Source organism: Falco cherrug, chromosome 10, assembly GCF_023634085.1.
Source record: "Falco cherrug isolate bFalChe1 chromosome 10, bFalChe1.pri, whole genome shotgun sequence".
Lineage (NCBI taxonomy): Eukaryota > Metazoa > Chordata > Aves > Falconiformes > Falconidae > Falco > Falco cherrug.
The window spans coordinates 15293041-15305413 of NC_073706.1; the positions used below are offsets into that span (position 1 = coordinate 15293041).

The window sequence follows — 12373 nt, forward strand, 5'->3', positions numbered from 1 at the left end:
CCCGGCCGGCACCAGCTGCGGTTTCCACAGGGTGATGGGAGAGCTGTGCCTCGCACTGGGGACCTCGGTAAAGCTTCCAGGGGTGCTTGTTGGCCAGGGCCGAGGCAGCCTGCATGGTTCTCATTTACCGCGATATATTTTGGGGAAGGGGAGAGCTGTCTAGGGAGTGCAGAGGGTTGAAATATGAAAGTTAATTAAATAAAACCATCAGTCAAAGAAAACAAGCCTTCCCACCCCAGCATCCTTCGACTGTTCAGAAGAGATGGGCTGCAGCCAAAACCAGTTGTAGTCGTTTAATGATTTGGCCATGAAGATTTTCACTTACAGGCTGTTTGAGGAAAATAAATGGAAAAAAAAAATATTCCATGCCTGGGGCTCCCTCTTAATAGAGACATAAAGATGACTTTGACATTCCCAGAACCGCAGCGCCCCGGGAAGACATGGGATTTGCATGTTATTGTGCAGGGCTGTTGGAGGAGAGTGGGGAGGGATTTTTCTCTTGAGTGGGAAGCCAGAGCAGCAGAGTCCCCATCTCTGAACATCCCCCCTCATCTGCTCCCCAGGGATGCATGGAGGGAGAGGTTGTTGCTGGGGCTGTGTGTGGTTACCATTAGTGTTTGCTCATTCATGGGATTGATTGGTTTTTAATTAAGGAGGCCGTTTGGCATCCCAGCTCTCAGTATCAATGACAAAAAAAAAAAAAAAAAAAAAAAGACTCCTGTGTTCTCCCCTGGAGGTGGCATTGCCTTCCCCGGGTGGGGGACCAAGCAGTTGGTAGATGCACCATCCCAGAGCTTCAAAGAGCTCTGCTGGCATCTTCCCCCAGCCGCAAAGCATGACGGAATAGCAGCACACTGGGGCTTGGGGGATTTTTCCACATCCGTCCTTACCAGCGTTCGTAGCACCGTTTTGCAAGGTCCTTTGCCCCTGCCACTCCCACGGACCCTGGCTCTCCCCAGGATCCCTTCTTCTCCGGCGGTCCCTGCCACGTGCTGAGGTGGGGGCTGCACGGGCTTGTGGATCACTTAAATTTGAGTGGAAAAGAGCGGTCGGTGTCCGAGCCCTCAGTGGGCGCTCCCCTTTGCAGGGAGGTTTGGGAGCTGCCTGTTTGGAAGAGCTGGACAAAGGCGAATTGCAGCTTTATCGGCACGTTCAGGAAAACTCATAGCTGGAAAAAAAATCCAGCCAGCTGCATCTCCACCGTGTCAGAACGGTGAGCTCCGAGTTCTAGGGGCACATTTCAAAAACAAGAGCCTGGGCTTGCACCTCTGGGAGCACTGCTTGCCTGTGCATCCTCCCTGGCCAGCAGGGATGCATTGATGCAGCTGTGCCCCACGCTCAGAGGTGCCCATGGAAAGCAGCATCCGTGGTCCTTGCGCCTGTCCTCGCTGTGTGCGAGCTCTGCTTCGCCCTGGGGCAAGTTTGGGCCTTGGGACCCGAGCAGCATCCCTCGGTTCTGGCAGAGCTGGCTGGCTTGGGCTGGGCATCATGCTGATGGTGCAGCAGGCAGACTGGCAGTTCAGGCTGCAGGCAGAGCAGCCTGGTGTCCCCTGCAGACCTTGGCGTGGTGGCACGGTGGCAGGCAGGGACGAAGCCCGCAGGTAGGGCCAAGCACGGCAGGCGGGAGACACAGAGATGCCGCAGCCGCGTTTGCTTGTGCTGAACAGGCAGAAATGGAGTTGGGAAGGCCGGCCTGCTATGCTAAACCTCAAAGTCGCTAATAAAGTGGTAATTAAAAGCACTTGGAAAGAGCAGCCCTGCCAGAAGGAGAGGCAGAGACACAAGAGCCTTTCATTGTTTAGCGGGTTGTGCCCATTCATGGGTGGAAGGCAGCCATGGAGGCTCCTGGCGTCCATCCCCTCTGCCCAGCGCGCGGGGTTGTTTATTCTCCCGGTTATGAAACACGGCTGAAGGGCCACACCGACACGATGCACCAAACGCACGGGGGCAGGCCTGGTCCCACGGTGGGGTGCAGACCCGGGAGCAGGAGCCCCTCTCCTGTTTGCCAGCACTGTGTGGAGTGGCTGCGGTGCCGGGGGCTCCTGCCCTGCTCCTGCCCCCCAGCCCAGCTGCCCCCTGGCCAGGGGCACAGCGGCGGGCAGAGCCACCCCTCTGCTTTGCAGTGCCCGGGGGGGGAGGTGGCATTGCTGGGGGAAGCCCCCCAGCTAGTTTTCGGCTCCGATTCACTTCTCCTGGGGGGAGGCAAGACCCACGTGAAGAGCGAGGACTCCACCAAGGACTGGGCTGGCGTGTGCAGCTCTGCTAATGTCTTCTATTGTTTGCAGCTCAATTACACCCGACCTGGGCTTCCAAAGCTCAATCCAAGGCTGCTGGAAAACTGGAAGAATGAAGTGAAGGAGAAGGGCCGCATCAACTGTCCCAACAACGTAAGGACTGTCTCTGTTCTCCAGGCTGGCTGGTCTCGGTCTGCAGGAGGAGGGGGGAGGTTTTGGGGCAGAAGCCCACCAAAGCCAGGTTCTTGTTGGGCCCTAGATGAAGCTGGCAGTGATGCTCAGACCCTCGCTTCCGCCTCCTCTCCCTGGGGTTGCTGCTGTGCCTGGCTGAAACGTGTCCCACCTTTGGGACCATCCTGGTGTGCTTGAGCCACCGGGCCTGGGGACTGGGCCACCCTGTCCCCGGGTGCCCTTGGGCTGATGGTTCAGGCTCTGAAGCTGCCTTTGGGAAGCTCCCGAGATCTGGACGAGGCGCAGGCTGCACACTCTGTGCTCAAGAGCCTTTTTATGCAGAGAACCTGCTTTTCCCAGACTAAAGCTGGGGCTGGTTTTAAGCCATTCTTTTTAAAGCCCTGTGACAGGCAAAGACCTTGGGGACGTGGTGCGTGCACTTCATCTTGCTGTAAAATGCAGCCTTGGCCTGAGCTGGCGGGGAGGTGAACTCCACCCTCATCCTGGGCTGTTGATTTATCATCTGAAACAAAGCCTTGCTAATGGGAGTTTTGAACGAGGCTGTTACCGCAAGGCCGGGGGGAGACGCGCTGGCTAATTAATGTCATACACAGGCACTTTGAAAAAGACATTGCTCAGAAACTGGTCATGCTGCTGCCCGGGTGATTTCTCTTCTCTGTTAAGCGTCTGCTGTGGCTCCAAGAACTCCTGTAGCCCAGCAGGACCTCCCGACTGCTCACAAATGTACGTTTTCCACGGAGACATTGAGGAGAGACATTTTTCAGCCCGTTGCAGAGGGATGTGGCCACATGACTCCCATTAGCACTAATAGGAAACGTGTGACCAGAGCCCTCCGCATCTCACAGAGCATTAACCTCACGCTGCTGAGCCTGGACCGGTGGCCTTGCTGGCGCAGTGGGCTCCTGGCCCCGGCGCAGAGGAAGGCATGGAGACGAGGGGGGATTGTGGCAAACCCTGCTTTGTTTCTTCCCACAGTGCTGTGAAGCCATTTACTCCAGCGTCTCAGGGCTGAAAGCTCACCTGGCCAACTGCAACAAGGTGGGTCCCTCCTTTTACAGCCTCGGCTCAGGTGTGGGCTTGGGTTTTGGTTTTCTCTCCCCCCTGGCTCGTTTGGAAGCAGCAGGCCAAGGGACAACAGTACAGGTTAAAGGATCGTGGCCGCTGGGAGGGCTGGGCGAGCAATGCTGCTGCCTGTTGAGTTTAGCACTGCTCAGCCCCATTGTTGCACCATCCCGGTCCAGCTGCTCAGCCTCAGCGTCGTCCTCCTGGGCAGGATCAAATCCACAGCCATGGACAAATGAAGGCAGAGAGGCTTGAGCCAAGCAGACGTGATGGGGAGGATTTAGCTACCACCCCAGCTTTGGAGGAGAGGTCTTGCAGCGCAGATTTCTCACCCCAGAGCCCAGACCTCTGACACAAAGTGCCTCGGAGATGGGGCAGCGGGAGCAAGCCTGCCTGCCTCGCATCCTCCCGCCTCGGCATCCCCATCCTGCAGCAGCCCCCACCCAGCGTGGTTCCTGCAGCCCCGAGTCGCTCACACAAGCCCTCGGCTAACCAGCGTGGCCAGCACCTTGCACGCAGCCACGCATCGACTGCGGCAGCTTAGAACCAGGGAGCTGAGCGTTGGAAGCTGAAAAGGCAGGTGGGAATCGAGAGTCTTTCTGTTGGTTTGGGCAGCCCTGCAGAACCTCGGGAAGCCCAGCAGCTTCCCCAGCTGGAGGGACACTGGTGCGGTGCCTCGTGGAGGTGGAGCTGAGGCCTGTCTCTGCAGGGACCAGTCCCTCTCTCCCGACAAAGCATCAACACTGCTGGCTGCAGTGAGCTCTGGTGGCCTGCAGCTGCCACGGGGGAGGCAGCGGGAGCTCAGCGTAGGTCCCTCAAATTGGAACTGAGTAAGAGCTGGTAAAGCTTTATACCCTGAAACGTTTCCAGCTGCAGCTTCCACTGAATGGAGCTTCCAGGAGGCAGCTCCAATACATACCCCGTGGTTATTAAAAACACAAACTCCCGCGCTCCTCCAACACTAGCTGGAACATCAAGCCTTAATGAGATCATTTAGAAAATAGGCTGCAGAGATCCGGCAGAAGAAGCTGTATTTATGCAGGATAAAAGTGCAAACACAGGAGACTAGGGCAGTTCCTTTGCAAAGCGTGCAGCACCAGGCAGCCCACCAGCAAACGGTCTCTGAGAGAAAACGGAGCCATTTTCTGGCTGGTTCTGTGCTCAGAAAGCAGCTGGGCAATTGCACGAGCATTTTTTTTAACCGCAGAGCTGCACCCTCCAGGTCCGGCAAGCCTGGCGTAGCCGGGACTGGGTGTTGGGGATCGGCACTGGGGGAGTTTGCTGCTTTGTGTCCCGCCGGCACGGCCATCAGCGGGGCTCTTGCCCTTACAGAGGATTTAGTTCGGCCACGGACACATGCACCACCAAGTCTGGCGTAAATCACAGCCCCTCCAGAGCTGGCCTGTGATTTCTGCTGTAAAATCCTGCAGGACTGGTTGAAACACATCAAGCCTTACTGAAAGCGGAGGATGCTCCCAGGCAGCACCCTGTCCTCAGCGGGGATTGATGCACCGAGGTGATTTTTGCATGAGTATTTCTGAAGCCAACCTGCAGCCGGCCCGGGCCTGCCTGCGTCCTGCCTGTTCCCGAAATGAAAGATCTGTCTAACTCCAGATTTACAGCATGGAGCCAGCTATGGAGAAATTCCCAGGGAGCATATATATCGCCTGGAGGGGCCCATCCATAAACCCCTCATCAGTAGAGAGCACATTATCTCCCCTGTGCCGTGAACTGTGGCAGAGCCAGGAGATCAGTCATCCCCACAAGGGCTCTAATGACAGAAATCCAGCAGTTGCTGCGTCTCTTTGACAGCGTTAAAGGAAAATTAGGTGAGTCTGTTGGACATAAATTAGGTGGTGGTTCATTCTCAGGAGATCACAAATCTGACAGTGAAGAAACGGGGCAATTGGCCCCATCAGCCTCCCACGTGCCCGGGAACACACACGGTGTCAGTGGTAACGTACCAGCCGGTGCTGGGGATGCACAGGCAGCAAAACCTGCCGCTCGCCGCCCTCCGAGCTCGTAGGACCCAGCGCTTTGATGCCTGGCCCAGTGCAGCGACAGCCAGCACCACCAACATTGCTGTGACACAACCGGCGCGGGCTGAAATTCAGAGCAGAAGATGCAGTTGTGAGTTCCTGGCCTGGAACCAAGGGCCGGCAGAGATCTGGTGGTTTAGAAACGAGCATTTATTTTCTGTTGCATCAACGTCCCTTCACAGGGGGGAGCAGGGTGGGGGGAGCCACCCCTCCAGGGCGTTTTCAGCTCTGCTTGGGGCTGCAGGAGGATGCTCTTTCTGTCTTGCAGGGGGACCACTCAGTGGGCAAGTACCGCTGCCTCCTGTGCCAGAAGGAGTTCAGCTCAGAGAGCGGGGTCAAGTACCACATCATCAAGGCTCACTCGGAGGTAAGGAAGCAGCTGGGGCTGGTCTGGGCTGGTCCCTGCTCCAAGTCGCCTATCCTTGGGCTGCTCTGCTCCATTCATCTCTGTCTGCCAAGCGCGGAGCACAGCAGCTCCCAGCAGCATCAGCAATACGGTGGCAGCCTCGTGGGGGACTTCCCTGTCCCCCTTTGGGTCCCCAACACCTCCAGGCTGGTTGCAGCTGGCCAGCTTGCCCTCAGGGAGGTGATGCTAGCAGGGCATGGGGTGGTCCAGGCTCGGGCATGGGTTGTGCGTGCCGGTGCTGGTGCGTGGACCCAGGATGGTCACTAACCCCCGTGTCACCCTGCGGACACAGAACTGGTTCCGAACCTCTGCAGAGGCCAGCCGGAAAAAGAAAAGCAGGGAACAGCTTTCTTCCAGCAAAGAGGAGAAAAAGAAAAGCACAAGCGGGAAGAAAAGGGGGAGGAAACCCAAAGAGAGGCCTCCAGAAATGTCCCCGAAGGGCAAAGAGAGCGTGGCAGCAAAGACTAATCACAAGAAAACCCTTGAGCACTGGGAAGGCCCCCGAGGCAGCCCCGATGGGGATGAGCTTGTCCCCAAGCCCCCGAGCCAGCGGAAGGGAGGAGCCAGTAAGATGCCTGAGAAATGAGCAGCTCAGAGACTCATCTCCGAGGATTCGTTTACAGCCCAGGGTAACAGGGTGGGGGTCTCTCCTGGTTTTCTGTCCTCCCCCATCCCCCCCACCCCCCCACCCTCCACTCACCCCCTTTTTAAAAAAAAAAAAAAAAAAAAAAAAAAAAAGAGACTGAAACTACCAATTAACCACTTTAAACAAGTTACGGACCTTGTTTCACACTGGAAAACAAACAGGATCAAGCAAGCTGGACCGTTCTGCGCCCCCTGCCCCTGTACATACCCCTCTGCCCGCGCCCCTGCCCGGCAGGACCCTGCTGTCCCCCCTGCCCTGCCCGTGACCCCCTGTCATAGCCCCTGCGCCAAACTGGTGACGCTTGAGCGAAAGAAAAGTGCAATAGCAGTGGGACCCCGGGCCGGGGTCTCTCTGCGGCTGCGTGCCGGGGCGGGGGGCTGTCTGCACCTGCGCTGCCACCTGTGCGGGCAGCCTCCGGTGGGTCCAGCCTCCTGGTGCGGGCAGCGCCTGCATCCCTGCTCCCAGGGTGATGTTTCCAAAGATGTTTGAACCGAGCAAGCGGCCAGGCAGGGGCAGGGGGACAGCAGGGTCTGGCAGCGGATGCTGTGGGGCATCTGGTAGCGCTTTCCCCACGGCCTGGGGCAGAGAGGAGACTTGCTTCGGCAGGGACGGGCCCGTGGTGTGTTGGCGTTGCGGCCGGCTCGGTGCAGGGATTTGTCTCGGCGGTGCCAGGTGCAGGCAGAGGAGCGGGCAGGGAGCGTGGCCAGGGCTGGCGAAGCATCGCCCGGAGATGGCTGCGGCTCCGAGGGCTGGGGTGTGTGAGCACCCCTGGGAGTCAGTGGGAGAGGGGGTTGCTGTAGGGCGGGTCAGGTCAGAGGGTTTAACCGAAAGTCGTTGGCATGCCGTGAGCACCGGGGAGCATCCCGGTGAGACCGCGGGGAGGGGGTGCGGTGGGGGAGCGGTGCCTCGGTGCTCGAGTTGTCTTTGCAAATGGAGACGGAGGAGCGGCAATGCTGCGATGGCAGCGCTGGGTCAGGGTGAGCCAGCAGCTGTTGAGCCGCCTGACCGGCACCGGGGGGTCCACTTGGCAGATTCAGGGTCCCCATCGTGCCCCGTCCCAAAGGTGCTGGTTGCCCAGGAAGGAGCAGTGGGGTTTGGTCACCCCGCTGTGGCCGCAGGAGGTGTGTAGCGGGGACGGTGGGCAGCATCAAGTGACAATCATGGGTCCTGCTTTCGGGTGAGTCCCAGCCGCTGCTCAGGCACCTTGCACTCACCTTGTCCTTCCAGGCTGGGACCCGCCACGGGGTGAGCCTCGCCTCCCCCGAGATGCATCCAAGCCTGTGCCCATCCTCCTCGGGGGACGGAGCGTCCCTGCATGGTGCGCTGTCGCTGTCCCTTGCTTGTTCTCCTGCACCGGGCTTTTCTTTGCACCTGTACTAATCCCGTCGTCACACCTCGCTCCGGCCTGGAGGGAACCATCCCCAGACCGGGATATGTCTTGTCTCCAGACAAAAACCAGGCTACCTCGGTCCTTGGGAAACAGGCATGTTTTCTCTCAGTAACAGAGCAGAAAACCTTAACTCAATTTTTTTTATCCTGTGCAGAGCTGGGAAGGTGGCATCGGGGGGAGGAGAGCTTCTGCTTTTACTTTTATCAATTAAAACCTCAACCCTCGGTTTCCTTCACTGCTCTTCACCGCCCGCTGCAGGCTCAGTATCGTTTCCCTGCTCCAAGTTGCCGCTCAGTAATAATTAATGTCCTTCTCCACTGGCAGGTTATGACAGCCCCGGAGGGAGGGAGGGGACAGCGGTGTCCAAAGCCAGGGCAGCTTCTCGGGGAGTGGGTGCCGCTGCTCCGGCCATGGCTCCCGGCAGCCGGGTGCCACCGTCGGCATGGCCCGGTGTGCTCAGCCGCCAGCTGGCCACGGGCTGGGGGCGAGGGACCCGCCTGGGTGCTGCTGGTTGTGCCGGGCTTGGAAGCAATTAGTGAGAACGCTCAATCAGTCGCTGCCGGTTCGCTGCTGGCGCTTCATCCGATCTTTGTTTTGATCGTGTCACCGATCTTTGTTTTGGTGGTGTCACCGGTGCAAATCCTGCCTCCCTGGGGAAGGGTGGAGAGCTCCAGGAACTGTAGGACCTGCGTTCCCAGATGTCATGGCAGGGACACTGTCCTGGGCGATGGCATCCTGCTGTGCTGAGCCTGTGGGATGGCACCGGCCGAAGCAATAGCCGCTGGGGGCTGGTGAGGAGGGACCCCACGCCTGAGGTGTGCTCGGGTGGCGCGGGGGACGCGCCATGGCTGGCAGGGGGTGTAGGCAGCGGCAGGAGGTGGGGAGCAGGCAGAGCTGGGGACCCGGCACAGAGTTCAGCACCAAAATGGCCACAGAGGGACAGAGGGAGCCACTGGATCCTGAAATCATGTCCCACCGTGGGGGAAAGCCCTGGCCCAGGGGGGGGATGCGGGTGGCCTGGGCTGCCGCTTTGGGCATTGACCTTAGGATCCCCGCTGCCTCTCCTCGGGGACAGCACGGGGCTCAGTTCTCATTAACGTGCGATTAATCGGCTTCTCATTGATTAAATTCTCAGGCAGCACTGTGCTCCGTGCTGGGGGCAAGCCCCGGTGCAGGAGCTCGGCCGCGGGCTGCTGGGGGTGGGCGAGACCTGGGGAAGGGCCGGCTTGGGGGTCGTCGTGGGGTCCAGCTCAAACCCCATCCTGCCGCTCCAGTAACGGGAGCAGCGGCACACACGTGTCCTGGGAGGAGTGGGGACAGCTATGGTGGCCTCGCGGGGGTGACACCATCCCAGAGGGGACCACGGGGACAGTCTGGGGGCTCGGGGCAGTGGGCACGGCAGTCCCGGTGCGGGGGCTGTCCCCCATCACCCTCAGAGCTGGGAGATGTGACAGCAGCACCTTGGGCACATGGAAATTTTTATGAAAAAGTGAAATCTTCAGGGGTTTTTTTTTTTCCCTCCCTTTAAAAAGTATTTTTCCCCTACTAGTCATCACTCAGAGAGGAATCCGTTCTCCCACTGCCGCCTTCTCCATGAGCCATCCTTTCCTCTCTGCCTGTTCCGGGAAGGCTCCAGGGCGATGCTGGGGGTACGGGCAGCTGCCTGCCCCGCGGCACCGGGGTGGCATCGCCGGAGCCCGGTGGGTTGTGCCGGCTCAGGTGCTCCCAGCGAGGCGGCGGCCAGGGGAGCAGCTCACCTTAATGGGGGGGGGGGGGGGCGAGACGGGGGACAAGCGTGCCCTCTCCCCTGCCATCCCCTCTCCCACGGGGACTTGGGCAGCGTGGGACCCCCGGGCCTGGCACCCCCTGCCCTGCCATGGGCCCGAGCTGCAGGGCACCCCCTGCGGCAGCGGGGAATAACCTACGGTTCATGTAAAGCCCCGTGAAGGGGAGTGGGGGGCAGGGGTCTGCGGCACGGTGGCACCCCCAGTCCCGGCCCATTGCCCAGGGGGGCTTGGGGTGCTCATGGTAGGTAAAAGGGAGTGCAGGGGGGCTCGGGGCACAGTGGAGGCTGTGTGTGGGGTTCCTACGACTGCGTCCCCCACTGGCATCTGCCCCCACAGCACCCCGGGGACCATGACACCATGGCCCCACGGCCCCCACGCCTCCACCGCTGCAGAACCCCACCGCCCTGTTGGCCACATCCCTGAGGAAAGGGCTAAACCTCCATGGGGTCGGGGCAGGTGGGCTGCAAGCCCACGGCGGAGCCTCGTGGAGCCGTCCCCGAGGCTGGGATGGTGGGGGGCTGCGCGGGCGGGCGAACCCCCCGGCACCGCACGGCATGGCCAGCCCCAGCGGGGGGGCCCAGACCCAGAGCACCCTCGCACCCACGGATGTTGGGAGCGTTTTGTTCTTTTCTTTCTCTCCTCGTGACACCCATCCCACGGCATATCCGAATGTTTCTCATCGATGCCAGTTATTAGTGCATAAGTGTATTTTGGGGAAAAAAAAATTACAATGGAAAAAAAGAAAAAAAAAAGAATTTTCAATTTATCACTTGTAACCATATATATAAATATATAAATATATATATTAAAAAGTGTTTATTTGCAAAAAAAATAAAATTGTTTTAACAGTAAACTATCTTATAATAAACTCCCGATTTGTGACGATCTGTTCTTTTGTTAATCATTGACAAATCCTCAGTTGGAGAGTACTGTACCAGCAGCGCGGAGAGCTGCGCCGCCGAGCACCGCGGAGGGGTAACTCGATGTACTGTATGTATTAAAAACAGCTGTATCGAATAAATGTTTATTGATTTTTTATTATTACTATTATCATCGTTATTTTGCAGTTCGGTGGGAGGGTTCCAGGTTTGTCCTTCCCCCCGGGGGGGGCTGGTGGTGGCCGAGGAGCCCTCCCGGCGGCACAGCCGGGTGTGGGGACGGGGCGCGGGGTCCCCGGTGATGCTCGGCTGCCCCCACTCTCACAGCAAAAATCCCCCCCGAGGTGCCCATGCACCCCAGCAGCCCCCAGCCCCAGGGGCCGCATCCAGCACGGGCCCTCCCCTCTCTGGGGAGCTCTGTGGGACCCGGCCCCCCCGGCTGCCCCAGCGTGGGAATGGATCCTGCTCCGCTTCCTGATGTCTTTTTTGGCGTCGACCCCACGTAAGCACCGGATTGAGGCCGGTGGCCCGGTCACCCCGTGAACCCCGCGTTTCCCGAGGGGTGGGCTGGGATCCCGAGGGCCTGATGGGGACCGTGGGAGCGGCGCTTGCCCAGGCCCCCAACCCCCGGCCCCCCCAAACCCCAGCCCCGGGGGACCCCAGGAGCGAGAAGGGAGCGTGATGCCCAGTAAATCCGGACGCTGCTGCTACCCGGGGTGCCGGGACCCCCCACCTCTGCGCTCCCCACACCCAGGGGCTGCTGCACAGCCCGGGGCCACCCGCAGCCCCCCAGCTCTGCGGGGTGTGGGGCGCTGGGTGTTGCACCCCTTGGCTCCCGGGCATGGGTGCTCCTGGGCAGCTGCCCCACAGCACCCCCCGTGCTCACAGCACCCTCCCGTGCCAACTGCACACATCGGCCCCCCCCCCCCACACATTCAGGCCTACAGCACCCACCTACACCCCACAGCACCCATCTGCACCCTAAAGCACCCGCTTGTGCCCCACAGCACCCACCTGCACCCCACAGCAGCCACTCATACCCTACAGCACCCATTTGCCCCCCACAGCATCCACCTGTCCCTGCAACACCCACCTGCACCCCACAGCACCCACTCATACCCCACAGCACCCACCCGTCCCTGCAACACCCATAGCACCCACCTGACCAGCAGCACCCACCTGCCCCCCACAGCTCCCACCTGCTCCCCAGCACCCACCCGCACCCACAGCACTCACGCACGCCCACAGCACCCCACAGCACCCATCTGCACCCCACAGCACCCACTCATACCCCACAGCATCCGCCTGCACCCACAGCACCCATCTGCACCCCACAGTACCCATCTGCACCCACAGCACCCACCTGCCCCCCCAGCACCCACCTGCACCCCAAAGTACCCACCTGCCCCCCACAGCACCCACAGCACCCCACAGCACCCACCTGCACCCACAGCACCCATCTGCACCCCACAGCACCCACCTGCCCCCCAGCATCCACCTGCCCCCCCAGCATCCACCTGCACCCACATCACCCATCTGCCCCCCACAGCACCCATTTGCACCCACCCGCACCCACAGCACCCACCTGCCCCCACAGCACCCCACAGCACCCACCTGCCCCCACAGCACCCACCTGCCCCCACAGCACTCACAGCACCCCAAAGCACCCACAGCACCCACCTGCCCCCACAGCACCCACCTGCCCCCACAGCACCCACCTGCACCCACCTGCACCCACA

The 12373-nt window shown here is 60.1% G+C and overlaps 1 protein-coding gene across 7 annotated transcripts in view; it reads left to right on the plus strand.

Moving 5' to 3' along the window:
* The window catches only part of ZNF512B (zinc finger protein 512B), a 35719-nt gene extending 24922 nt beyond the window's left edge, over window positions 1-10797 (plus strand). For all 7 annotated transcript variants that reach the window (XM_055722247.1, XM_055722243.1, XM_055722249.1 and 4 more), the window contains 4 exons: window positions 2286-2387; window positions 3402-3464; window positions 5796-5894; window positions 6226-10797. In XM_055722247.1, the coding sequence (XP_055578222.1) occupies window positions 2286-2387; window positions 3402-3464; window positions 5796-5894; window positions 6226-6519 (558 nt within the window). In that variant the 3' untranslated portion in view covers window positions 6520-10797. The remainder of the gene's footprint in view (window positions 1-2285; window positions 2388-3401; window positions 3465-5795; window positions 5895-6225) is intronic.
* The last annotated feature ends 1576 nt before the right edge of the window (window positions 10798-12373 follow it).